General features: G+C 51.2%; 12 protein-coding genes across 12 annotated transcripts; 4 read left to right on the top strand and 8 right to left on the bottom strand.

The window, feature by feature from the left end:
- Nucleotides 1-274: 274 nt before the first annotated feature.
- On the top strand, nt 275-1,090 carry PENARI_c010G12487 (nucleotide diphosphatase; the record flags this gene model as incomplete). Its single annotated transcript, XM_022632459.1, has 1 exon — nt 275-1,090. One exon carries the CDS (start codon nt 275-277, stop codon nt 1,088-1,090), a length of 816 nt encoding a protein of 271 aa, XP_022487903.1.
- Nucleotides 1,091-1,684: 594 nt separating this feature from the next.
- On the bottom strand, nt 1,685-2,697 carry PENARI_c010G01669 (CybS family protein; the record flags this gene model as incomplete). The annotated part of the gene is made up of 5 exons (XM_022632135.1): nt 1,685-1,850; nt 1,953-2,072; nt 2,173-2,239; nt 2,439-2,456; nt 2,562-2,697. The coding sequence occupies 5 exons, from the start codon at nt 2,695-2,697 to the stop codon at nt 1,685-1,687; spliced, it is 507 nt and encodes a 168-aa protein (XP_022487830.1).
- A 379-nt stretch (nt 2,698-3,076) lies between these two features.
- Nucleotides 3,077-4,108, bottom strand: PENARI_c010G07106 (MDR family NADP-dependent oxidoreductase; the record flags this gene model as incomplete). Its single annotated transcript, XM_022632285.1, has 1 exon — nt 3,077-4,108. One exon carries the CDS (start codon nt 4,106-4,108, stop codon nt 3,077-3,079), a length of 1,032 nt encoding a protein of 343 aa, XP_022487685.1.
- Nucleotides 4,109-4,891: 783 nt separating this feature from the next.
- PENARI_c010G00286 (NAD(P)/FAD-dependent oxidoreductase) lies at nt 4,892-6,064 on the bottom strand (the record flags this gene model as incomplete). The annotated part of the gene is made up of 1 exon (XM_022632096.1): nt 4,892-6,064. The coding sequence occupies one exon, from the start codon at nt 6,062-6,064 to the stop codon at nt 4,892-4,894; it is 1,173 nt and encodes a 390-aa protein (XP_022487752.1).
- Nucleotides 6,065-7,156: 1,092 nt separating this feature from the next.
- Nucleotides 7,157-9,300, top strand: helA (putative DEAD box RNA helicase HelA; the record flags this gene model as incomplete). Its single annotated transcript, XM_022632278.1, has 2 exons — nt 7,157-7,509; nt 7,578-9,300. 2 exons carry the CDS (start codon nt 7,157-7,159, stop codon nt 9,298-9,300), a joined length of 2,076 nt encoding a protein of 691 aa, XP_022488043.1.
- Nucleotides 9,301-9,872: 572 nt separating this feature from the next.
- Nucleotides 9,873-11,450, bottom strand: adB (adenylosuccinate synthase ADE12; the record flags this gene model as incomplete). Its single annotated transcript, XM_022632290.1, has 4 exons — nt 9,873-10,583; nt 10,731-11,182; nt 11,294-11,362; nt 11,411-11,450. The coding sequence occupies 4 exons, from the start codon at nt 11,448-11,450 to the stop codon at nt 9,873-9,875; spliced, it is 1,272 nt and encodes a 423-aa protein (XP_022487998.1).
- Nucleotides 11,451-12,231: 781 nt separating this feature from the next.
- PENARI_c010G12254 (uncharacterized protein) lies at nt 12,232-12,915 on the bottom strand (the record flags this gene model as incomplete). Its single annotated transcript, XM_022632451.1, has 1 exon — nt 12,232-12,915. One exon carries the CDS (start codon nt 12,913-12,915, stop codon nt 12,232-12,234), a length of 684 nt encoding a protein of 227 aa, XP_022487915.1.
- Nucleotides 12,916-15,325: 2,410 nt separating this feature from the next.
- On the bottom strand, nt 15,326-17,261 carry PENARI_c010G03424 (Zn(II)2Cys6 transcription factor; the record flags this gene model as incomplete). The annotated part of the gene is made up of 5 exons (XM_022632192.1): nt 15,326-16,005; nt 16,069-16,432; nt 16,494-16,967; nt 17,021-17,169; nt 17,234-17,261. The coding sequence occupies 5 exons, from the start codon at nt 17,259-17,261 to the stop codon at nt 15,326-15,328; spliced, it is 1,695 nt and encodes a 564-aa protein (XP_022487935.1).
- Nucleotides 17,262-17,515: 254 nt separating this feature from the next.
- On the bottom strand, nt 17,516-19,853 carry PENARI_c010G10930 (uncharacterized protein; the record flags this gene model as incomplete). Its single annotated transcript, XM_022632412.1, has 5 exons — nt 17,516-17,671; nt 17,725-18,523; nt 18,578-19,326; nt 19,380-19,780; nt 19,826-19,853. 5 exons carry the CDS (start codon nt 19,851-19,853, stop codon nt 17,516-17,518), a joined length of 2,133 nt encoding a protein of 710 aa, XP_022487846.1.
- A 1,087-nt stretch (nt 19,854-20,940) lies between these two features.
- On the bottom strand, nt 20,941-21,857 carry PENARI_c010G08295 (Rab family GTPase YPT6; the record flags this gene model as incomplete). Its single annotated transcript, XM_022632328.1, has 5 exons — nt 20,941-20,999; nt 21,055-21,457; nt 21,549-21,637; nt 21,724-21,749; nt 21,808-21,857. 5 exons carry the CDS (start codon nt 21,855-21,857, stop codon nt 20,941-20,943), a joined length of 627 nt encoding a protein of 208 aa, XP_022488049.1.
- A 302-nt stretch (nt 21,858-22,159) lies between these two features.
- On the top strand, nt 22,160-23,007 carry PENARI_c010G02409 (H(+)-transporting V0 sector ATPase subunit c''; the record flags this gene model as incomplete). Its single annotated transcript, XM_022632159.1, has 5 exons — nt 22,160-22,217; nt 22,277-22,311; nt 22,372-22,463; nt 22,525-22,833; nt 22,899-23,007. The coding sequence occupies 5 exons, from the start codon at nt 22,160-22,162 to the stop codon at nt 23,005-23,007; spliced, it is 603 nt and encodes a 200-aa protein (XP_022487713.1).
- Nucleotides 23,008-23,393: 386 nt separating this feature from the next.
- Nucleotides 23,394-25,714, top strand: PENARI_c010G08794 (bifunctional molybdopterin adenylyltransferase MobB/molybdopterin molybdotransferase MoeA family protein; the record flags this gene model as incomplete). Its single annotated transcript, XM_022632345.1, has 4 exons — nt 23,394-23,651; nt 23,703-23,743; nt 23,803-23,840; nt 23,910-25,714. 4 exons carry the CDS (start codon nt 23,394-23,396, stop codon nt 25,712-25,714), a joined length of 2,142 nt encoding a protein of 713 aa, XP_022487732.1.
- Nucleotides 25,715-25,755: the final 41 nt, after the last annotated feature.

Raw genomic sequence — 25,755 nt, 5'->3', positions numbered from 1 at the left:
GTATGGTGCATGATGTGGACATCGTCTTACCGCCCACCGAACTGCCGAACTAACCGGACAAGCTCCTGTCGAAGTAGCCATTGACATTAACTGCACAGGGATACACATATCCTCGAAAAGGGACTTTCAATTGAACCTTTGTATCTATCCCGACGAACCCCTTCAACTATACCCTCAGGCCACTTGCCCGCAACAGGCGAGACATCACCCCGCATCGCATAGGAAAGCTGCCCGCATCCAACCACCAACCCACCACACCAACCACAACCACATCATGGACGACTCAAAAGAAGCCCTGCTCTCCAACATGGACGACCAAACCCAAGACCCACCCCCAGCCTACCACCAACCCAAACAAACCCGCCTTCCACGCCCACCACCGCTAGGCCTCCCCGTCCTAAACAGCCTCCGCAACCGCCGCGTAATCCTAGCCTCCCAATCCCCGCGCCGACGCCAAATCCTCTCCTTCCTAGGCCTTCCAAACCTAGAAATTATCCCCTCAAATGCAGACGAGGACCTACCCAAAAGCCTCGGACCCTTTGAATACGTACTAGCAACAGCAACAAAGAAGGCCCAAGCAGTCTACGCCCAAGAAATCAACAATGAAACCGCCGGCGAACCAGCCCTAATCATCGCCGCTGACACTATCGTCGTCGACCCGTCGACCGGCTCAATCCTCGAAAAACCCCGCTCAGAAGCTCACCACATGACAATGCTCCGTTCCCTCCGCGACGTGCGCGATCATAAGGTCTTCACTGCGCTAGTCGCCATGGCGCCGCTCGCTTCAGCCCGGGACCCTGGGTATGCGCTCGAGAGTACGGTTGAGGAGACGGCTGTGCGGTTTGATGGGGATGTCACTGATGAGTTGATTATGGCTTATGTGCGCACCCGTGAGGGCGCGGATAAGGCGGGGGGTTATGGCTTGCAGGGGCTTGGAAGTATTCTTGTTGAGAAGGTTGATGGGAGTTATGATAATGTTATTGGGATGCCGCTTAAGGCTACGCTTAAGCTTATCGAGACTGTTATGGCTAAGGCGGATGATGAGGAGGGGTTGCCTGAGAATGGGGAGGACAGTGATGAGTTGGAGTGAGGGATTTTTTTGGTTTTTTGGTCTTTTGGTCGTTGGTCGTTGGTTGTGACCCTTTTATATATACTTGCATTCCGTACAGTGACCTCTTAGATAGAAATAAATGATTCAAATGGACTTGAACGAGATATGATATTGAGTATGCCTGAATGGGTGTTGCATTATTATTTGTTGTAAATTATGGGGTTCAGTCGATTTATATATCTGCTGTGACCCGAAACATTGATACGCCACGAGGTTCGATGCGAATATATGTATATCTACAGCCGGTCCCAGTCTCTGGAACTAAATAGATCCATCGGTAACTCATACCCAAACAACAATCCCAACAATCTACAAATGCAACACAAAATATCTTCTCGTACAAGGGTTACATTCCATATTTTTCTATAGTTCAAACCCAACCCGATCACAGCGGGAATTCAGCACCGACAAAAAGAATCGGGCTCAGAGGAGACAAACAAAAAGAAAATCAACGACATATACAGAGGCCAGAGGTAGAGGCGGAAGCGGAACGCCTGGATAAACCAGAACCAAGAGGTTATAAAAAAAAGGGAAATAAGGAAAGGAAACTAGAAAGACAAGCGGTGCAGCAATCTATGCAGTCCAGATGCGGCGCAGAGCCTCGGTGACACCGACGTCGTTTGTCTCAAACTCATACAGACCAACGGCGGTGGTGAGGGTGAAGGCGCGCAGGAGCCAATTGCAGGTGGTGCGGAACTTCGGGACGCGCTTGGGGGGGAAGTAGTCGACGATGGCAGCCCTGGATGAGACGGGATATGTTAGGTGGTGTTCATGTTGGGATGTAGATTTAGATTTAGATGTAGATCTGGGGATGCGGTCCAGGAATGGAGGGAGGCCTTACTGGAATCCGATGTGGGAGTGGGCGACAATCAGAGAGCACAGGATGGCGTCCATGACGGGGTTCAGGGAGCCGGCGGCGAAGGGAGCGATGGTGAGAGGGACTAGGCCGACACAGACGGCTCTGTTGTTGGTTAGTTTTGGGTTCTCTGGATTGCTTGTCTCCGGTTTGTCCGAAGGTGTGACTTGAGCTGATGCTGCTGCATGCGAAGGGGAGTACGAACCTCTCGAAAGTCCAGTGGTAGCTGCCCTCGGAGGGGTGAGTCTCGGGGATGGGAGCAGGGTCGTTCACTGTCACGATTGTATTGTTAATATCAAGGACATAAGGAACAGCGGTATCGCGATCCGATTGGAAGCATTTTCCGAGGCCAGCACGCTCAGCAGATTGTATAAATGGTAATTTATTCACGTTTTGCAGGCGGTTTGGCAGGTCGAATGCCCGCGAAAGCGTGGGTGGGATCGGGATAGGCAAGGCGCGGAAATCACATACGGGTTCCCTCAACGGACTCTAAGTAGCGAAAAAAACATTAGCAAGACTGTCACAGTATCTGGTATTTCTCATTCATTCCGACTCTCTCAATTCTCCATTCTCTCCGCGGCAGGGCCTACTTACGAGGCAATGGGGGCAGGATCTGCTTCTTAGCCGAGGCGTGGAAAGCCACGACCTGCGACACACCGACATTCTTCTGGAGGAAGGGCCGGGGAGCGAGAGTCTGCCTCAGCAGGGACGAGCGCGCAAAAGAAGCCATTGTGTGGTGTATGCAAGAGAAACAACCTCGTGGATGAAGTTGGAGACCTCGGGAGTCCAAGTCGGGTATGTCATCCTATTACGGGTCAGGTGATTGGTCGACGGTCCGCCCAGCCGAAATTGGCCGATGCTCGAGAAACATTTAGCCCGACTGACTTCTTTACGTCTTACTTCTTTACTCCCTGGAGTTATGTTGATTATTCCAATTTTTGACTACTGATTATGGTTACTTGCACTTATTTGCTTCCATAATTGCAGGTATCTTATTTTGTGCCAATGGCCTGTCTACTATCCTAGCCGAGGTATTCAATACCAAATCCTTCACATATTGAAAAAAGTTATGACGCCAATCTCATTATTTCATCAGTCTCATAATGCACTTAGAACTTAAGGACAGCCTTGCCCATGTTCTTGCCGTAGAAGATACCGACGAGACCCTCGGCAGCGTTGTCAATGCCGACAGTCTCGTGGATGAGCACCTTGAAGGAGCCATCCTTGATCCACTTCTGCACATTCTCCTGGTGCTCCTTGGTGTAGACATCACCCATGCCCTTGTCACCGACAATGAAGCCGCGCATGTCAATACGCTTGACGAGGACGTTGTGGATGTTCTTGATGGGATAGGGGGCGGCGTTGTACTGGGAGATCAGACCGCAGACGACGATGCGGCCGAAGTTGTTCAAGGCATCGAGGGCAGCTTCGAGATGCTCGCCACCAACGTTCTCGTAATAGATGTCGATACCCTCGGGGGCAAGACGGGCAAGAGCGGTAGCGGGCTTCTCGGTCTTGTAGTTGAAGCCGCCGTCGAAGCCGAGAGTCTTGGTGATGTACTCGAGCTTCTCGTCAGAGCCGACGGATCCAATGACGCGCAGACCTTCGTGCTTGGCGAGCTGGCCGACGAGCTGGCCGACGGCTCCGCTGGCGGCGGAGACGAAAATCGTCTCGCCCTTCTTGGGCTTGCCGATCTCGTACAGGGAGGAGTATGCGGTCAGACCGGGCATACCCAGGGGACCGAGGAAGACGCGGATGTCTTCGAGTCCGAGGGGGTTCTCGAGCTTGCGGATGCGGATCAACTCCTTCTCGCCGACGGCGACGTACTCCTGCACGGGGACATGGCCGATGACGAGGTCACCCTCCTTGTAGTTGGCGTTGTTGGAGCGCACGATCTTGCCAATGGTGGCGCTGTCAATTGCCTTGTTGAGCTCGAAGGCGGGGGCGTACGACTTGGTCTCGGCGGGGCGCATGCGGCCACGCATGTAAGGGTCGAAACTGGTGTAGAGGGACTGCAGAACGACACCGTTGTCGGGGGCAGCAACGTTGGCGTCATAGGCAGCGGCCTCGACGGCCAAGTGCTCGCCGGGGACAGGGTATCCCTGGGGGACGGCCTTGAAGACGAGAGCCTTGTTAGACATTATGAAGTAATTATGATGTGGAGAGAGGTAGAGGTAGAAGTAGAAGATATGGGTTTTGGTATTTGAGAGAGAATGCGGCAACACAGCTCTTTTATACAAAGCTACACCAAGCGGGGCAGTCAATGAGCCGAGGAAGAATGCAAGATCTCAACATTTTATTATAAAGCAGACTGGGCCCGGAGAAGATTCTCGAGAAGGTTATGCTAAGCTGGTAGACTCCACTATCTGCAGTTTTGGTTTCAGTTGGCTGATTATTACTTGCAGACTGGCATTCATAAGCTCAAATTGTCATAAATGTCCACTATGCCACGGTCTCAGATCCCGACATAGGCAGAAACAGTGAGGCATTGGTGCATAGCTGTGGCAACGGGATCCCAGTGGGGACCGGATGAATTGAATACAAATCAGACCGACGGGGAAACTCCATTATGGGCAGGACGACCGTCCCTCGGCACGTCTCAAAGGTTGAAAACGGCGATTTTTAAGCACGGAGGAGCTTACCGCTTCGGGAGGCAGAGCCTGCTATGGAGGGGTAGATCAGTTGAATTTGTACATAGTAATGGATTTACAAGAATACAGACATGAACTGGAGTTAGTCGATATATACAAGGTACTATTCTTGAGGTCATTATGCAGACTTTTCAAGGGTCAATGACCAGAGCTGGGTGTCTGGCAAGGTGGTAGTGGACTGTAAAAATGAAGTCATCCAAAATTATGTATTAGTCATACCCGGAATGGGAACTATGAATATCAACGTTCTAAATAGGACTGGAAGATGCAATTTCAGGCCTTGCCGGCGAGTGCACCTGCTGCCTTGTCGATAAAGAAATGCTTGCTCTTGATCATCTTGACCATGAAGCTGAAAGGCACGAATCCAAAGATCTGACCAGTGCCACCAGTTTCACCCACAGGCACCACCATCATAATGCCATCACCTTGCTCGAAGGTCTTGATAGCACCAGTGCCAATAATATCGGCCTTGAGGTTTGCCGCCGCCACATGTGCCTGCTCTATGGCCTTGAAACTGAGACGCATAGAGTTGTTAGTGATATCGCCAGCGGCAAAGATGGGCTGTGATTTGCCATCGCTAGACTGCACACGCATCTCGCTGTTGACCGTCACCCAGCCATCCTTGTCGAGGAACTCAGCCGGGATGAAGCTGTTGTTGGGCACCACACCGGTGGTGGGGATATAAAGATCAGCCGAAAGCTTATCGCCGCCTTCCAGAGACACAGTCCAACTCGACCCGTCATCAGCGGGGGTCTCTACACCCATGACTCGCTTCGACGTGATAATCTTGATCTTTCTCTGCTCGAGCATCTTGCGTGCGGCAGAACTGGCTGACGGCTTGAGCATAGGGAGCACGCGAGCAGTGGCCGAGACCAGCGTGATCGAGACCTTGCCAGCATTACCACTTTGTTCCACGGCTTCAGCAAGCTCACCCGCCAGTTCCACACCGATGGGTCCTGCGCCTCCGATAACGATCTCTTTCGCACCAGAAATGTGTCCCTGGGCCGACTTGATCAGCTCCTCCATATCATCGTGATTCGCCTGCTTGAAAGGAATCGAGGTGCCGGTGAGCGAGCCTGACGTGGCCGAGGTTGTACTGCCGGATGCGATGACGAGGTAATCATATGGTACGGCTGCAGAGGCACCACCGTTCGAGTTCACGGAGACAGTCTTGGCGGTTGTGTCGATGGCACTTGCAGTGCCTGCGATAAAGCGAAAGGCGTCAGGGCGGTAGCCTGCGAAAGCATCCTTGATCGGGAGCAAATACTGCTCCGTACGGAAGGCCTTGGGTTTGGCGACGATACGTGGGGCGGCGATGTTCCAGAAGAAGCTGGTTGAAGGATTGATCAGCGTGACCTGAGCGTCAGGCACATCACGAAGCAACGAGTGGGCAATATGAAGGCCCGCATAGGAACCTCCAACAATGACTACATTCACAGGGGCCATGGTGTGAAGTTGGGAGTCTTTAAGAAGGTGAGTTTCCTTGGAAGTGCGAGGAAGGATGATCTTATATGTCTTCGGCCTGTCCGGCGTCTATGCAGGGCCTGCTGCAAGGCTTGAAGTATCAACACACGTATTTGCCCAAGTCTTCCATGGGATAAATTTGAACTGGTTGGTCAGCACTAGTTACCCCCGAGACTACGGGTGTGGCTTTCTCCTATTTGCCGCTTTTACCTTCACATCTGAGGCGCTTCAGGTTCCTTGAGTACATTCCAGTCCGCCACGTGATATCAGGCACGTGATATCCTTCCCATACAGATCTTGAAGGCATTTGAACGCTCGAATGATGGCCTGCGAATACCGTATTCAACAAATCTAGCAATGCGAATACTAATATCTTGAATTTTTGCAAAAATGCATCCTTGCCCAACAAAGAGACAACTCTGATGTGTGCATTCCTTGGCTAGACAAATATACCTTATTTTGTCCAATGTCTGGGGTACAGAAGCGTGCTCAGTTCTACTGAGCAAAAAGCGGCAAGCGCTGGGCAACCCAAATGGGACTGAACAATATGAGGTAAGCGGGAGAGGGATATATTTGAGCCCGGAACCGAAGCACAATAAGTAAGCATTGGAAATCCATTTGGACAGCCGTGAAGGTATTTCCAAGCCTTTGTCAGTTTGTAGGTTTGACTAGTTTGACTGTTTGACTGGTTTGCACCGCTTGGCGTGCTTGCCCTTAATTGGATTATTTGACTTGTTTGACTGTTTGGCTTGTTTGCTCTCTCCGTCCCTTTTTTTGTCAAAACGTAGAGCAACGATAATATGTAGAGCCACACACATTATAATATACTATGATATGAGTGGAAACTGCGTGAGGAGCATACACCAATCACATATCCAGCCCACACCTTATGACCTTATGAAACAGAAGCGGCTTCAGCATTTTACAGCCAATATACTCCGAAGTCCAAGGCTCGTATCTTATCGATAAGAGTCATGTGACCCTGATTATTTTTGCGGTCTCCTGGATCGCCCCAATTGCAATCTGCTTTTTTTTTTATCATCCTTTACCCATATTTTCCATCATTCATTCAAAATGCTTGGAACACTTCGCCGATTCGGCGTATCCAATGTGCTCCGCGCGTCTGCGCCTCGTACCCTCTCAACGAGATGGGCTTCCCAGTTGCCGAAAGTGCAAGCTCCGTCGGCGTCTTCGGTGCTGACGAGATCGCTGCACTCTTCTTTCCCCAAATTCTCTGCCGCTGTTGCCCAAGAGTCTGCTGAGACTGAGCCATCTCAGAAGATTGAAAAGTTTGCAGAACTAGGAGAACAAGGCTTCATTGACAGCACGATCATCAAGAACATCACCCATCCTTCCAGGATGAACCTCGAGACCATGACTGAGGTGCAATCCATGACTCTTCGCGAGATTGTTAAGGGCAATGATGTGTAAGTTTTGCTACGCGTCAGTTATAAATCGAGATGAATTGATCCGCTAATATGCCAACCTTTTTCAGCCTTGCCCAGGCCAAGACAGGAACTGGAAAGACTCTTGCTTTCCTCCTCCCCACTCTTCAGAACATCCTTAATGATCCCGGTGTCGATGTTTCCAAGGTTGGACGTTACTCCAGAACCGCTCCCTCCGAAATCCGCGCCCTTATCATCTCCCCTACCCGTGAATTGGCCGAACAGATTGCTGTCGAGGCCAAGAAGGTCGCCTTCGGCACTGGCCTCATTGTGCAGACTGCTGTTGGTGGTACCCAGAAGCGCTCCGGCCTGATGAAGATTCAGCGCGAGGGCTGCCATCTGCTCATCGGTACCCCGGGACGTCTTAAGGACATTCTTTCTGACCCTTGGACTGGTGTCTCTGCCCCTAAGCTGAACACCCTGATTCTTGACGAGGCAGACCGTCTGCTTGACCAAGGTTTCGCCCCTGATATCAAGGAGATCCAGGGATTCCTCCCTAATCCCTCTGAGATTGATCGCCAGACACTCATGTTCTCTGCTACTGTTCCCCGTGAAGTGATGTCTCTGGTGCGCCAGACCCTGAAGCCAGGATTCCAGTTTGTGCAGACTGTTCGTGAAGACGAGGTTCCCACCCACCACAGAGTGCCCCAAAAGGTCGTCTGGATGCGTGGTCTTGAGAACGGAATGCCTGCTGTCCTCGAGATCGCCAAGAACTACGAAGCCCGCCGTGCTAACGGCGAGGAACTCCGTCCTTTCAAGGCCATCGTTTATTACAACTCGACTGCCGAGACCAAGTGTGCCGCTGACGCTTTCAACAACCTCCGCCGTTCCGACGACTTCGGCAAAACCGCTCTGGGTGAACTAAAAATGCTCGAGATCAACTCGCGCCTGACCCAGGGTGAGCGCACTCGCAGCGCCGAGAGCTTCCGGAGATCCCCCTCGGGTATCCTGTTCTCCTCGGACGTGACTGCCCGCGGTATGGATTTCCCCGACGTTACGCACGTCATCCAGGTTGGCGTCCCTCGTGACACTGAGACCTACATCCACCGTCTCGGTCGTACCGCCCGTGCCGGCAAGGAGGGTGAGGGCTGGCTCCTCGTCCACAAGGGCGAAGATGCCTGCTTCCGCTCCCGCCTCGGCCGTATCCCAATCAAGGAGGATACCGTCTCTCTCCCCGCTGCCTGGGCCGACATGTCCCAGCAGGCCACCGGATCTTCCGCCACCAGCGAGACCGTCAGTCAGATGAAGGCCGCCATGACCGCTGTTGGTCCTAGCCACAAGATTAAGTCATACATGGGCCAGCTCGGCACAATTATTGGTAACTTCAGCAGCAAGAGGTTCGCTATAGAAGTCTTGAACAAGCAGTTCGTTGACGGCTTTGGCATGGAGTCTCCTCCTCAGATCGCCCCCAGAGTTGCTCAGCAAATGGGTCTCGGTAACATCCCTGGTGTCAACATTGGCACTGGCTCCCGCCGCATGATGGAGGAGGATGACTCCTCTTCTAGCGGTGGTTTCTCCCGTGGAGGTTTCTCTCGCGGTGGTGACCGTGGATTCTCCCGTGGCGGTGGTGACCGCGGCGGCTTCTCTCGCGGTGGTGACCGTGGTTTCCCCCGTGGTGACCGTGGTGGCTTCTCTCGTGGTGGAGACCGTGGCGACCGTCGCGGAGGCTTCTCATACGGTGAGCGCCGTGGTGACCGTGGTGACCGTGGTGACCGCGGCGACCGCGGCTCATCTCGCGGCCCTCGTCGTGCCCTGGAAGGATTCGACTTTTAAATTCGGCTAAATCGATTCTTGATTTTTGCCAGTCACGTTTGTGGCTCCGCTGCTTTTGATACTTGCATTGGCGCCAGGAATACCTTTTATGGGTTCGGGTGAACGAAAAGTGAAAGGAAGAAGCAATCATCGCATCGGGTGGCGTTTTCTTTGTCTCTTTCTTGGATTGTCTGTGTACTATACACCCTTGTTCGGGTGCTTTGTGTTTCTAATTTAGACTTCTCTCCTCTTGTCTTATACTCTGGTCGCTGTTTTGCGGGATTTCGTTCTGGATATCGAAGAGTTGACTTATTTTGATTCCATGTACAATATTTCAGTTATCTGCCTTTATCATATCCAGAAATTCATTTTAATCCACTGAATATGACCACACTCTACTAAAACATGATAGAAAAGAAATATAAATTTTAACGTAGGCTGAGTAATGTAGCTTCTAACCAGATCCATTTTGGAGACATCTAAATCGTTGAATATGAGACAAAACGAGACCCTTATATCACACATCCCAAGTATATCGAATATGAAAGGAACAATGTGACATAAAAATCAAACAGGCAAAACAAGAGATACACTTATTCACGGGCAATCATGTGCTCTCTGGCGGGACCAGTACCAATCCACTTAACAGGAACACCACCAATCTCACGCTCAATGAACTCGATATAGGCACGAGCATTGGCAGGCAGATCCTCATAGCGAGTAACACCCATAGTGTTAGACTTCCAACCAGGCAGAGTAACATACTCAACCTCAATCTTCTCAACGACGTTAGGATCAGCCGGGAAGGTACAAGTGGTCCGCTTTCCACAGGGCAAGTGGTAAGCAACGCCGACCTTGATCTCATCAAAGTCATCCAGGACATCGAGCTTGGTCAGGTTCAGCGCGGTGTAGTGGTTGATGGCGTGCGAGTAGCGGCACAGAACCAGATCCAGCCAGCCGCAGCGGCGGCGACGGCCGGTCGTCACGCCGAATTCGCGGCCGACCTGCTGCAGCTTATCGCCGTCGGCGTTGAGCTGCTCGCTGGGGAAGGGGCCGGAGCCCACGCGTGTCGTGTAGGCTTTCACCACGCCGATCACGGACTTGATGCTGGAGGGGTTCAGGGCCAGGGCTTGCACGGCGCCGCCAAGGCCTGTTGATGACGAGGTCACGAAGGGGTATGTGCCGTGGTCGAGGTCAAGCATCAGGGCGTTGGCGCCCTCGACCAGTGTGTTGGGCGAGTTCTTGTGCTCCTGCAGGAACTCGAGCTGGTCGACGATGTGCGGCTTCAGGAGATTGCGGTATTCCTGGTTTGAGGGTCAGTTACATGTTTTACAGGTGAACTATAGTCAGGAATGAGGCTTCTTTAGGTCCTCATCCGTTCCAATCGATCTTGTATCAGTGGGTCCCGCAGGATTCTTGATCCTGCATGAAGCCCCCTCTGAGTCACATACCTTGAAGCGGGCAATCTCATCCTCGACATTGTATTCGATGTCTCCGTACCGCGTGCGGTAAGCGGTGTCGAGAGTGCGCAGCTTGCGCTCGAAAGTCTGCTCATCCAGAATCTCGCCGACGCGCACACCACGGCGCGCAGCCTTGTCACTGTAGCATGGGCCGATACCCTTACCGGTGGTGCCGACCTTACGGCCACCAAGACCCTTCTCCTCCAGACCATCGACGACAGAGTGCAGGTCGAAGCAGACGTGTGCGCGGTCAGAGACGAAGATGCGCTGAGCGGCGCCCTTCAAGCCCTTCGCCTCGATGGCGGCCAACTCCTTGAAGAAGCTGGGCACGTGGAAGACAGTGCCGGCACCAATCAGGTTGATACACTTCGGTGAGACGAGACCGGAGGGCAGGATGTGGAAGTCGTAGGTGACGTTCTCGTGGACGATGGTGTGGCCGGCGTCTATATTCATTCAAAAGAAGCGGGTTGGTCAGTCCTTGTCCCGCGCTCACGATGGCTCGTTTCGAAACTCCGGGGTAGAGGCAATGCAATGCATTGAGGGCTTGAACGTACTGTGGCCACCAGCTGCACGACAGCACAGCGTCGCCTGCTGCGACAGCATGTCTGTGATCTTTCCCTTTCCTGTTCACTGTCAGCGGCCATCTCCGCGTTCGGGTCTTGTTCCCTCACCTTCATCTCCCCATTGACTGCCTAAAACGATGGAAACCATGATTGCTCGATTGACAAGGTAGTTGCTCGGTCAAAGAAGTCCGATTTAGTATTGCTCCGCGGTCAATTGCGTGGTGGTGGGGGTAGAAGAGAATATGTCCGGAGCCGATAGCGGGGCCAAGAGATTTGCCGGTGTGCCTTTCTTGTTAATGACTTTGGGGCCACCCACAAGGAGATGTCAATGAAATTGATGCTGGAAATTTCAGTATATACGACAGCAAAGCATTTCTCGAGGTCTTTTTATTCTAGTGAGTCAGACTAACTTCCCTTCATCCCGCATCCGATCTAGCGGGGTGGCGGGGCTTTGCTGCTTGATGCCGTGATGCCTTGGTGCCTTGGTTTCGTCACCTTTCAGCCTCAGGCCACAAATTAGGGCAAGCGTTCGTACTTCATGTTCTTTGCATGGCTTGATAGTATGCATACGCTGTGGAATAAAGAAGTTATTGGGATATCTCGTTCTATATGTGGCAATTATGGAATATACCATGATCAAGGGACTGGATATAACCTCCTATCGGGAACTTTGCTAAGTTACACTACGTCAAATAACAGAGGGCAGGTCATAAAATCTACTCATCGTTCCCAAGCCAGAACCTAATCCTTCATATCTTCTAACTTCCGCGCTATAAGTAACTCTATAGACTTTTTCTCTTTCTCAGCAAGCAACTCAACCCTTGTAGCCAGGCATCACCTGGAGATTTGACGGAACCAAAGAAGCGAGGATCAAGCTTCTGCCAAAAAAATAGCATCAAAAACAATATTTTCCGCGACGCATAGGTAAATCAGAAGATCCCGCTGCGCTGTTTCTCCCGCATTGGTCCAGAGAGCATTTGGTCCTCTTCCAGTCGTCCATAACGTAAAAGAGCATCTTCATGCTTAATCAACACCTTGAGGAATGTCTGCAAACGATAGTCATGGACTTTCATCCAAGCCTCGATACCATCTGGCCAATACTCTATTTGTTCGTTCAGTAACCACCATGGAGGTGCAGAAGAAATCTCGGTTGGTGCAGCATATGTAAACTCCAAGTCTATAAGCCCAACGATTTGCAAGTTCTCATTGAGGAGCACATTTGAGGGCTTGAAGTCATCGCACCATAGCTTAAGTATTCTGGAGCATTGGCTCAGGCTAGGTGTGGCCAGTTGGTTCTCTCTTGAAAGCCTCGAAACAGCTGCCGGGCTATTTTTTTTGCGTTGGCAGCCAGGGGCGTATTTGACCGCGTCATTGCGCTGATGCGTTAAATGGTCCATGTGTAGATCGGCCAGGGCATCGAAAGAAAATGAAGAAGATTCAACGGCGCTGTTTTGTAGTTTTGATCGTAGTAGAGTGCCTACCCTCACTAGTTCATTCATATGAATTGACAAGGGGCGGTGCGCCACTTTGAATGTGAAGTCATCGATTTGCTCCAATGATCCAACCCCAGGAAGATATAGTTTGCTAAGCTGCTGGAGCAGGATATCTGCCATCTGTCCGTACGAAAATTCCAACTTGTCAATATCAATGTTCGGGTCTAGAAGTGGGCGGTTTCAATACGGAGATCAGGCATATTCAGCGCCTTGGTCGTGTTCATTTTGTGATTATGCACTCTATGGTTATGAAAGGGCCTAATCCAAGGAGAATTTCCTCCTTGGTGTACCCCAGTGTAGGATAAAGGGGACTGGGATCGACCTGTTTTCCTGGATATATCGAATCGTTGCAACCTCGTTGTGAACTTTCCCTCCAAGGAGCATTGTCACGCCTGATTGGGGAAATCAATTACTGCAGAGCCCCCGTCTTGGAATATCATGCGGAATATAATGTTTAAAACCGGCTTTGGGATCCCATCGCTTTTCATACCACCTCGGTGCTTCACGATGAAACCGCCAGTTGCCCGTAGGGTACTCTCTTCAAATAGTCCTTCCATCCAGCCGTCAGTGACCTTTTCACTTTGTTCCCAGGCAACATCATCAAAGGGCGTGCTTGGCTGCACGCGAAAACGGTATATTGGATATTGAGTGTTGTGGGAAATTGGGAGGGGAAGTCAGAGGAATTAGAACAATGGAATATTAGACGCCTTTTCCCTGAGTTATAAACAAACGCATATAAATAAGCGCATATACAGTTTTGACGATATCAAATTTGAAAGCTTCATAGAAGTAGATCACGGGTCTCCGCAACTTCCCCAACTTCCCCACATCTCGTGTCTTCCGCATCAAACAACGAACAACAACTCAACCATGCCCCAATGCAGTTCTCCCTAGAAGAACCAGACCCGTCCTCAAACTATGCAATGACAGACTGGCCCAATCCCACCCTTACCCATTCCTACACCCCTTCCGACTCAACTGATGCGCCTGCATTCGCATCCCCACTAGGCGCCGCCAGCTGGGGCCACGATGGGTTCACGCACGATCCAGGCTTCCTAGCCTCCCAAGAAGAGCTCCGATGCATGCTTTTCAATACCGCGCACTCCGCAGCCCCGACCCGGGCCCCGAGTCCGGACACACATGCGCAGGATGCGGCGCAAACCCGTGATAGCGATCGGGCGGCGCGCCCTGTTCTTTCGAATCCGCGCCAGATTGAGTATTTGAAGAATTATGTTGGACAGGTTGCGCCTTGGGTGGGTTTTTATCTTTCAAACTTTGATATTTTATGAGTTGCAATTGCTGATGGGTCCTTTCTACGGGATTGTAGCTTGATATGTTTGATTCGCAGTGCACTTTTCGGGTGCAGATTCCTGCCTTGGCGCGTTCATTTCCTGCTCTATTAAATGCTCTTCTTGCTATCTCTGCCAGGCAAATGGAGAGGAAAGAGGGGATTCAGGACTCGTTTGATAGTTTGGAGCTCTATCAGGAAGCGATTCGTTTGTTGAGTCCGTTGCTGCAGATGCGGGATCCTAAGGTTGTTGCGGCTTGTGTGCTGCTCTGCTGCCTTGAGATGATGTCTGCGCGTGCGCAGGACTGGCACCGTCATTTGGAGGGCTGCGCGGCGCTTTTCGATTCTTTTGAGATTAATGGATTTAGCAGTGGCATTCTGCAGGCTGTTTTCTGGTGCTACGCACGAATGGGTGAGATGTCATATTGAGAGCTAAGATGAAACTTGGTTGATGGCTAACTAATTAGACGTGTGTGGTGCGCTTATCTCTGATGGGACACAAAGCACCCTCCTTCGTCCCAGCAAATGGCTGGCGCCTGGATGCCATATAGACGACGCCGCGCAGCTCTTTCAAGCTGCAAAATCCCCAGATATGCACGCAAATTACGCCGTCTATCTATGTGCAAAGACATGCGAGCTGGTGGCAGATCGTACTCAGTTCGTCGAACTGGGCGTGAAGAACGACTGCACTGGTGAAGCCTTTAATCGCCGCTGGCTCCGACTTTGGGATGACCTGCAACACTGGATGGAAATCCGGCCACCTGAGTTGTTACCAGTCCACACGACCACGACAAAGCCGTTTCCACACGTCCTTTTCATGCAATGGGCAGCGATTTCTTCGAACCAACTATATCATACATCATGCATTTTGCTGCTCAACATGATGCCCAAACCTATCAAGTTGCAGCCAGCACCCGCCATCTCTGCGTTGTGGCACGCAAGGCGAATTTGCGGTATCTCTCTGGCTAATCCGCACCAAGGATGCTTGAACAATGCCATCCAGCCACTTTGGATTGCAGGGCGTCTCTTCAGCCATGTCTCCGAACATGCTATCATCATTGATTTGATCCGCCACATCGAGGCAGAAACCGGATGGGGCGCTTGCTGGCGCATCAGAGATTTGGAACTTGCCTGGGGATATCAGGTACCTCGTCCGGAAAAGTCGAGCGCGAGGTACAGAATTCCTGTTACGGGGTGATAATGACGAGTGAAAGGGGATATACTCAAATAGACACCCGTCTTTCATGTCTCGTCAAGAAGACCCCATTCCGTTCGCAGACCTTGCACAGAGTCATGGGTATTCCATCCTGTCACTGTGCGGATGCGATCAAACCCTCGCAACACCTCCTGTTGCTGCAACTCGTGTGTCATTCGACGAGCTGCCACAAAGAAGGAGGCCAGAAGGCATGGGTCCCAGCATTCTCGTCGATCATTGTGAAGAGCAATACTACAGACCCGCTGCGCATGCCACAACGGTGACACGGCAGCAGATTGAAAGTCGGTGATCCTCGCAGTTCGCGGTTTATTATGTAGTAGCAGGAGCATGGCCGTATGGTAAAGCTGGTTGCCGAACAAGCCAGCTCCATTGGCAAAGAGGACAACCGGGAAGCTCCTCTCCGGCCCAGCCAAACGATCATCCATCTCTAGTTCTAACATAGGTTGAAACTCCTGGGGTCGCTCCCGATACCATTGCTCAAGCTCCTCCACTAGCTGCATCCATGTATGCAGGGGAGGGCGATCTGGGGAAATTCCGTCATTGTGCGTGAAGTGGATTGCTTTTGCGCAGAGCCACAGTGGCCGGTATGCGTAGTAGAAGACCATTTCATATGGGTCGGCCACCATGTCTACTTCCGTTAAACAGGGGAACGTCGGTGGCAGCGGTACCTGCACATCACTATCGCTCGCTAATGCGGTTCCGACATCTGTAAGCGTTCACAAGTTAGATATCACTGTTAATGTGTATTGAGCGCAATGAGATCCCATACCAAGCCTGACAAAGAGCCAATAGATCGCTGCATTGAGGTCTCTGCCAACTGCGTGGGAACTCAACGCACTCAAAAGACCAGTATTGTAGTGTCTTTCCATCGTCCACGCAGTGGATATATTCGAAATGGAATCCATCACTCGATCGAGAGCATCAAGAAGAGCGAAATTCGTAATGTTGTCCAGTATATCCACGTCGCCAAACTGAGAAAATGACCTGCTTCTTTCTAGATGTGAATTTTGCCGGTGCAGCTGATTGAACGATGTTTCAGACAGGTCTAGAATTGATTTCCAGATGGCAGGCGATCTCATCGCTACCTGGAGGGCATTGATTCCAAATGATTGCCCCAGGTCACATATGTCCAACTACACGTATGGGTCTGTGATTAGCACTCGGCACTGAATCTCGGTAGTCAAAGAAGCTTACCCAGGAGGCTACTTCATAACGATAGTGCCTCAGCAGCGCCTGGGTTTCAGTCGGCGAAAGCTCATCTGCAGTTGATTTGGGAGGAATCATAGATTGCGGAGAGAAGGCTGGTCGGCTATGCGATAAACGGGATGGAATCGAGGAGCTCGTCAGAATGACTCCTTTGGGGGATGAGACCGTAAAGTCCGCCATTCCCAGATCGGGTCCATTCATGCTGGTCCCCAGAGCCAACAATCCTGCGACGGCTGATTCATCCTTGTCACTGAGCACTGCTGTAGAAGGCTGATCATTCGCAGTATGGGATACTGGCTCCTCTGACCCAGACGGCATATCTTCGTTTCTGGGTGGATGGCTAAGCGGGTTCGAGTCGGCAGCCTCCTGCGAGTGCGGTGGTAAATCGATATGAGAGGATATTTCGTCCATACCATCATCTTCAGCTTCGGTAATATCCTTCTGGGGCTCTTCATTGATAAACTATAACAGCAATTAGGTCTGTTTTCCCCGCCTCGGAATCTCAGTAGACCTACCCTGATGGCCTCGTAACTCGCAGATGGAGTGCCGACTTGCGAGGCCTGAATGGTGTGTGCATTTTTTGACAAAAAGGTCAACTGGGGGCCATACTGGCATTGGAAATTGCGGTCAACGCAGTTCCGGCACCGCGGCTTGCCCTCGTCACCTATACCCCGTTAGCTCAATGAATGTTCCAAAGTCTACGACAGCATACACTTTCGCCGACGCACGCGACAGCGCATGCATCCAGTGCGACATCGCGTGAGTCGATTCTGCCCTAGGCGGTCCGGCATGGCCCCTCGAAGTGTGAGATGATGCGGAGTCGAATCGGGAAGGTAAAGGGTGTAAGTTCTCAATCGGGTAATTATAAGCACTGCCCATGTGGACCACCGACATGCTTTGTCATCAGATATCAGAGCTTGGAAAGTACATTCATGCTTCAACTACACTTGGTCCCTTGTTATTCAGATAGAATGATTGCTCGGTATTGATCAACAAAATCTCTTATACAACTACACATGGCCACCGGCCAGACCTCGGCTTTTCTTCCACTCGTCCACAATTCCAGCATATGCCGATGGCTTATACACCCCAGTGAGTTCAGTGTAAACCCCTCCTCCGAGTCGGTATGGGTTCAATCCCAGGTCGCGCATAAGCAGGTCGTTGTACTAAACAAATCTTAGAGGAAGAACACATAATTTACTTCCTAGGGATAACATACCAGAATAGCGTCGACTTCAAGTCCAGTCCCAGTCAACGAACCGAGTACAACGTCCTCGGAAATGGAAACCTCAATCGAGTCTTCCGAGAGGGTTGAAAATGAAAGCGCCTCGCTTTTTGTTGCCCTCACGTCGCCAGATGAGTCCAATGCCCCCGTAAGGAATGCCGCTACCCACAGGGCCTGGACCTCGGCAACAACAGCAATTGTCGACGACAAGAGCACACCGAGCGTAGCGAAAGAGCGGTCGCCTTGTGCAACTAGTTCTGGAGCCACCATACGGCGGAATAGACGGTATGGCAGTAGTTTGTGCGTTGCAGCCCATGACGGAGGACTGCGATCTGCAAGGACACATTTTGTCGCATTCAAAGTGTTCCTGACTTTCAATTCGGAGTGACGGTCTAGGTTCTCCCAATGATCAATGCGATCCTTTACGCTTGGGTCCAAAGATCCATGAATCATTTCGGGAGATACTATCAAGTCCTGATCTTCGTGATAGTCCTGGGGCTCTGAATCCACTAGGGCGGATAACCCAAGATTCAGTCGAAGGCTTGGTGGATTAAATTGAATTGGGACAATTGGCTTATAGCCAGTAGCATGGATGACCAGACCAACGCCGTCAATGCAAGTTCCGTCCGACAATTGAACCACAGCCTTGCCGGCGGAGTCTGTGGTTCCCTGTGAATTTGGGACGTCAATGTTGGTGACCCCTGCTCGGTAAATTTGCACATGAGGCAATCTAATTGCCTCCCAGAGGTCTCCTTGATTCGCGATGCCAATGCCAGAAGCACAGGAAACAACGCTGCAAATTGTTAATTTAACCAATGCTCTTCAGACAAAACAACACCAAACTGACCTATTTTCTGGACGAATCTTCTCCATCTTCAGATCTGATCTATATTGCGCTGTCTCCTCCAGACTTTTATCAATGGAGCGCCACAACATCCGAATCCACCATCGACCCAGTGGGTTGCCATGGAAAAGTCGCGCCAGCCATGCCCCCTCCCACCGGAACTCTTTGAAAGAAAACCGCTTCGGGATCTTGTAGCAGCATGGAGTTAGATAGCTGAGCAATCTAGTACTTGCGGCCTTATCACTCGCAACAGTGTCGCCGTTTGGGAGTGTTGACGTCGGAGGCACCATCCATGAAGGACCTGCCCCTTTATCACGAATGATCCAATGCACCTGAATTGGATTTTGTTGCTTGGATGCTAGTCGCTGCTTCGGGTCATTGCGGTGCAGAGTAGCGAAGAAATACACCAGATCAAAGGATGATTTTGCACCTCCGTATATTGCGACGGATTTAAGCTCTGGGTAGGCAGGCTCATTGCTTGGAGGATTGGAGGTTGAGCGCTGGGGTATTTCCAGTGGTTGATATCCCAGGTGTTCACGAGCCCAGCTTCCAACATCCTTGGCGTGGATAACTGGAGCGGGACTGTCTGTCTTTGAAGAGGCCTGAGTGTCCGGCAAATTTGGCACCGATGTTAATCCCGTAGCGAGAATCAATTTATCACATATAATCGTGATTCTCTGTGTCGAGGCTGGTGTGAATTTGGTAACGCTGAGCTTCCACTGCTTGTTCTTCAAACGACTGATGTTGTCCACCTAGAACTTCATCAGAGAGGTTGTGATCTCGGGTCGGATTCGGAGAACTTTACCATCCAGTTCAATCTAATATGTTTTCGAAGCCTCCATTTTTCTACCCACGCACGAAGATATCGGTTGATCTTCCACCCTGCAATGAACCGATTTTTCATGCCATCGTCATCATTCTCTTCTGGGACAACTTCTGAAAGAGCAAGATCACTGAACTCATAAAGCCCGTGTGAATTCTGGCTTAGTAGATTTGGATACAGACGCTCCTCTGCCCATGTACCTCCAATATCCGAGGCGGAGTCAATGACAAGAAGACGTTCGGCAGCGTCTTTTGCGGGAGATTCATCTGTTGCAGTAAAACATGTGGGAACTTCGGCGAGATCATCTTTGCTACCTTCTGCGTTTCTGTCATAGGCTCCCACGACTTGTAGGTACGTTTTTGCGGCAATAAGACCGTAGAGACCTGACTTGTTAGCGAAGATTGGATTAGAAGATGGCTTGTACATACCTGCACCGACAATCACAACGCGTGCCATAGCTGTTGGATTGAAAAGTGAAGAGAAGTTGTCGAAATGTCCGAAGGCATGTTGATGTTGGGACAATGAATGAGCAACAATACCTTCCGGACGGGGAGTCTTGATATTGTTCTTGTGGGACCACAATCCCTCCCGAAATCACAACAGACCCTGTTCAAAGAAATACTACTCTTTGAAGTTGAGTGTCAGAAACAGAATCCGGTGAGATCAGATGATTACCGGTATTCCGCAATCCTTTGGTCATATACTTGTTTTCCGTCATCATTGGGCTCGTGGGACTCATCGCCGTCGTCGTGGACAACTGGCCGAATCGGATCAAGGCTGTAGAATCATATGTAAGGTGTGCGGTGGATATGCTGCGCTGGTCCTTCTCCTAGTTCTTCTTTGTCTTGTGGTTCGCGGAGGCCGAGGCCGCATTAGTTGCATTCCTGCCGGCACTCTGGAGCGACTTCATTCTCGCTGCCATTAGCGTCCGGAATGGAGGCAGCTGGTCAGGCTATCCGAGCTCGGATAATGCCCCCCTGGTTTGGGCTTATTTTATTGCTAAAAGGCTGCCATTCTTTTCTATGTGAATGAGATTCAGGATATCAAAGTCTCGCAACGTAGTCTTAAAGTCAACTTACGATTAAGTTACAAATTACCCTACCCTATAGCTTTCATCGTAAATTGCATGCGGGTAACTATATATGCTGTTATCACTGGAAATAATTTACATTGGCTCAGAAGGAATGCCATATTGTACAGCTTCATCAATTAAAAGATATCAGACATGTTAGCCCATGCTGCCAAACGGCGAACAGATGACCTCCCAAGAGAAAATCAAGCGAAGTAACTTTAACTGCAATAAGAAACACATATGATGCTGGTTGAACGGAAATCATAACACCTTATCTCCTTCTGAGGGCTCAGAAAAAAAAAGTGGACGCGACCGCAGTCGGTACTGAAATATCTAGACACACGCGCTATTGTCCCGGGGAGCAAGAAAGGAAAGAAAACATGTACATCTTAGAAAATGGTAGAATATCATGGACAGGCTCGATGGGAATCGAGATGAGGCAATGAAGTGGGGGATGGACGGGAGGTGGTCTTAACAGGCACAGCCGTCGTTGTTGGTCGTCTCCTTGGGGTTGATATTGACATCGATCACTGGAAGGACATAGGTCAGTATCAAGATAGGGGCGTTTAGTGCAAGTAAACGTACTCTGGCTCTCGCCTTGCTTGGCCTCGCCTTCCATTCCTGGTAAAGCCTGGGCAATTCTCCGGAACAATTGCTTCACGTTATGTCCGACCTTTGCACTGGTCTCGATAAACATCAATCCGTTCTTCTTTGCCTCCTCTTCGCCTTGCGCCGTGGTAACTTCACGCTTGTCGTTCAAATCGGTCTTGTTGCCTACGAGCACAATAATCACATCGTTTCCACGCTCTCCGCGGACATCGTCAATCCATTTCCGGGTGTTTTGGAAGGACTTCGCATTGGAAATATCGTAGACAACAACGGCAACGCTCGAGTCTCGGATGTAGGAAGGAATCAGGGAACGGAATCGTTCTTGGCCGGCGGTATCCCAAAGCTGAAGGCGAACGGTTCGGTCTTCAAGATACATGGTCTGATGAAACACATTTAGTCGCAATTCATAGATAGACAATCTTCTGAGACGAAACAAGTAGACCTGAACGCTTGTGCGGGGTATGGCATACCTTGGACAGAAAATCGATGCCGATAGTGGCCTGGTAGGTGTTGTCGAACGAGTCGTACATGAAGCGGGTGATCAATGAGGTTTTTCCAACTGTAGTGCGTGTCAGATCTTCTGTTCATTTGCACCCTCATGGACCAGAGCGCATGGTGATACGGTGTAAAGTGATGGATGCTTACCACTCTGTTCGCCCAAGAAGACCAACCTAGATACCATTGTTAACAATTCATTCTAGGTTCAAGCAACATGCTCCCAGTGCTTACTTGAACTTCTTCAAGGGGTTCGAATACGACCCAACCCCGGAGGAGGCCATTGTACGGAGGCGGAGGCGTTGAACGCGTGAAAATCAGGGGAAGGAGGCACCGCGGGACGATGGTCAGGGATTCAGCACACAGTAAATGATGCGCAAGCAGTAACAAAGATATCAAAGGTCAAGACAAGTGTCTTCCTTCGTAACAAATAAAGGAGGGAGATGTCTGGGGAAGCACAGCGCGCTGTCACCGCCCGAGCGGAGCAGTTAATCCGCTCCGACCACCGAGTCCCCCATCTCCCTCTAGCTCCAACTTCACTACGCGATCTTGACCTTTTCCATTCATTCAGTTCCCAGAGGTCGTCATGGCTTACCTCTATCCGGTCGGCGTTTCCACCACCGCCCTTGTTGTGGTTGGATTGTGTACGTTTCTCACATGCAGGATGCGAGATGCGATCTGGCAGCTAATGCGTTCCGAATAGACATGCTCTTCCATGGTGAAGGAGAAGCTTTCAATGTACGGGTCTATCTCTATCGCAATCTACAGTGATCCTGTTTCTGACGTGGATCGCATTAGGTCGGCCGTTTCCTTGAGGAGGTGTCTCCTTATGCCTGGGCGAATATCGGAATCGCCATGTGTATTGGCTGCTCAGTTGTCGGCGCAGCATGGTAAGCCGATCACCGCATACACATACTAGCTTCTCCATACTTATCAAATGCCTGTTCTTAGGGGTATTTTCCTTACCGGTTCATCGATCGTCGGAGGTGGTGTCAGAGCCCCCCGAATCCGTACCAAGAACTTGATCTCCATTATCTTCTGTGAAGTCGTGGCTATCTACGGTGTCATCATGGCCATTGTCTTTTCTTCGAAGCTCAACCCTGTCGCCGAGGGCGGAATCCACACCTCCAGCAACTACTACACCGGATACGCGGTCTTCTGGGGAGGAATCACAGTTGGTGTGTGCAATTTGATTTGCGGTATCTCTGTTGGTATCAACGGAAGTGGTGCTGCTCTGGCCGATGCTGCCGATCCCAGTCTGTAAGTCATTCCTGTGTTATTATATATGATAACCCGGATCTTTGCTTACATTGTTTCTTTTCCAGATTCGTCAAGATTCTCGTTGTTGAAATCTTCAGCTCAGTCCTGGGTCTGTTTGGTCTCATTGTCGGTCTGCTCGTGGCTCAGAAGGCCGCAGCATTGGAGGCAGCTTAAATCGAATCATCTCTTTATAGAGAAGATTCAAAATTGGGCGGCTAGCAAGGGGGCACATTTATCCCCACACGATTTCGCTTCACTTTCAGTTTCGAGTTTATGTTTCGATATACACCGCATTGGGGCGTCTGGGGTCGCTTAGAGCCCTTTTGGGTTGAATTGCATCAGGAGATTATGTGTACAGTAAAGAGTACCAAGGAATAACCTTATCCTAGTCTTGGCGTAAAAGACGTATCATACCTAATCAGGTAGTTATAGCCAAGTAGAGTGCACTGTACATGGTTTGCCCTAATTGATGTTGTTGTCCGGGATTTCGTGATAGTCCGATATCTTCCCTTATAAAGAAGTCTTCCCACCCACCCCACTTCCCCAGACCACAACACAACATGGACAAACTTCGAGTTGCAATTCTAATTGTCTCCGACACAGCCTCGGCGAACCCCGCATCCGACAAGGTTGTTGATGCTTTGACGCCCATCTTCGCTGCAGAGGGCAAGTGGGAATCCCCCGCATTCAGGATCGTCCCGGATAACGTGGGCCAGATCCAACAGTGCGTCTGCGAGTGGGCTGATGGCCCCAATTGGTATAACCTCATTCTGCTCAGCGGAGGAACTGGTTTTGCAATCAAGGATACTACCCCGGAGGTGAGTCTTTGCTTCCCGAATTGACGCTGTCGTGCTAAATGACATCACCAGGCAGTGTTCCCGCTGATTCAACGCCATGCCCCAGGATTAGTGTGAGTCGGCTCGGTATTCTTGGCCGCATTGACGCTAGTAAACTAACCAAGACTTGAAGGCACGGCATGATTGCTGCCTCCTTGAAAGTGACTCCCTGTAAGTGACATCAGGGGCGCCGCCCTGGCGCCTCTCCCGAGTATTTACTTTGTGCTAACCCCCGCTCAGTTGCTATGATGGCCAGACCAGTTGCGGGTGTTCGTGACAAGTCGTTGATTATTACTCTACCTGGATCTCCAAAAGGGGCAATGGAGAACCTTGACGCTGTTGTGAAGCTTTTGCCACATGCCTGTATGCAGGCTGCTGGTGCCAATTCACGAAACCTCCATGCTGGAGGCATGGCAAAACTGGAATCAGAGGCAGGTGTCAGCGCTCAAAAGGACAAGCATCAGCATCAGCATAACCATCATCATCACCACCACCATCATGGCCATGATCACGGTCACGGACACAAGGTCCCAAAGGCACATACATCGCCGTCAGAAAGACCTCAGTCCAACGACCCAAACGCAGGTCCTAACCGGCGCTATCGGTCCTCTCCCTACCCAATGCTGTCCGTAGATGAAGCACTACGCCGAATTAACGAGCAGACCCCCGACCCAGAGGTCGTCGAAGTCCCAGTGACTACGTCCTTGATCGGTTCAGTCATTGCCGAAGACGTTTACGCCGCCGAGGCTGTCCCAGCCTACCGAGCTAGTATCGTGGATGGCTATGCAATCATTGCACCGGACTCTAGCACCACCGGCCCGTCCACGAAGGGTGTCTTCCCCGTAGCTTCAATCACCCATGCCAATGTCGGCGGAAACCTAGAGCCATTGCAACTGGGCACCATCGCTAGAATCACCACCGGTGCTCCCCTCCCCCCGAACGCAAATGCTGTAGTCATGGTCGAAGACACAACCTTGGACAGCTGCACGCCGGATGGCAAAGAAGAAGCGACCGTCGAAATTCTCACTGACGACATCGAGCCCGGCGAGAACGTTCGCGAACCTGGCAGCGACGTCTCACTAGGCTCTAAGATCCTCGCAAGAGGCGATCTGATCTCCCCCGTCGGTGGAGAGATCGGCCTGCTAGCCTCAACCGGCACAAAGACCATCAAGGTCTTCCGCAAACCACGCGTAGGCGTCCTAAGCACGGGCGATGAGCTGGTGGAACACAACGACCCCCGCCCCCTCACAGGTGGCCAGATCCGGGACTCAAACCGCCCATCTCTCATCTCTTGCCTGACCTCATGGGGTTTCGAAACCATCGATCTAGGAATCGCTCGCGACACCCCAGCCAGCGAACTAGAACACGCACTCCGCGACTCCCTCCGCGGCGTAGGCCGCGCCTCGTCCAGCGTCGACGTGATAATCACGACGGGCGGTGTCTCAATGGGCGAGCTGGATCTCCTCAAGCCGACAATTGAACGCTCCCTCGGCGGCACCATTCACTTCGGCCGAGTCTCCATGAAACCAGGAAAACCAACCACCTTCGCGACAGTCCCCTTCAAACCCACCGGCGACGCAGAAGCAACCTCCTCACAATCCGAACGCCAATCAAAACTCATCTTCTCCCTCCCCGGTAACCCGGCCTCCGCCCTCGTCACTCTCAACCTCTTCGTGCTACCTTCACTGCACAAGCTCACGGGTCTGGGTCATAGTTCCCAGGCTCTGAGCTCGAGGCCTTGGCTTGCGCCACAGCTTGGTCTTCCGCGTGTTGCGGTTGTCCTAACGCATCACTTCCCGCTTGACCCCAAGCGCACGGAGTATCATCGTGCCGTGGTGACGGCGTCGCGGTCTGATGGGCGCTTGTATGCGACTAGTACTGGAGTTGAGGGGGCTGGGCAGCGAAGCTCCAAGGTTGGGAGTCTTGCTAAGGCTAATGCTTTGGTGGTGTTGCGCACTGGGAGGGGTGTTGCTATAAAGGGGGAGATTGTGGAGGCTTTGTTGATGGGTGATGTGCATGGCTCTGATACTAGGATTATTTGTTAGCTTTGATGATTTTACCTCCGGGGCTGGATCTCCAATTGGTT

Source organism: Penicillium arizonense (assembly GCF_001773325.1).
Source record: "Penicillium arizonense strain CBS 141311 chromosome Unknown PENARI_contig010, whole genome shotgun sequence".
NCBI classification, from domain to species: domain Eukaryota; kingdom Fungi; phylum Ascomycota; class Eurotiomycetes; order Eurotiales; family Aspergillaceae; genus Penicillium; species Penicillium arizonense.
This window is presented reverse-complemented; position numbering and strand designations above follow the sequence as displayed.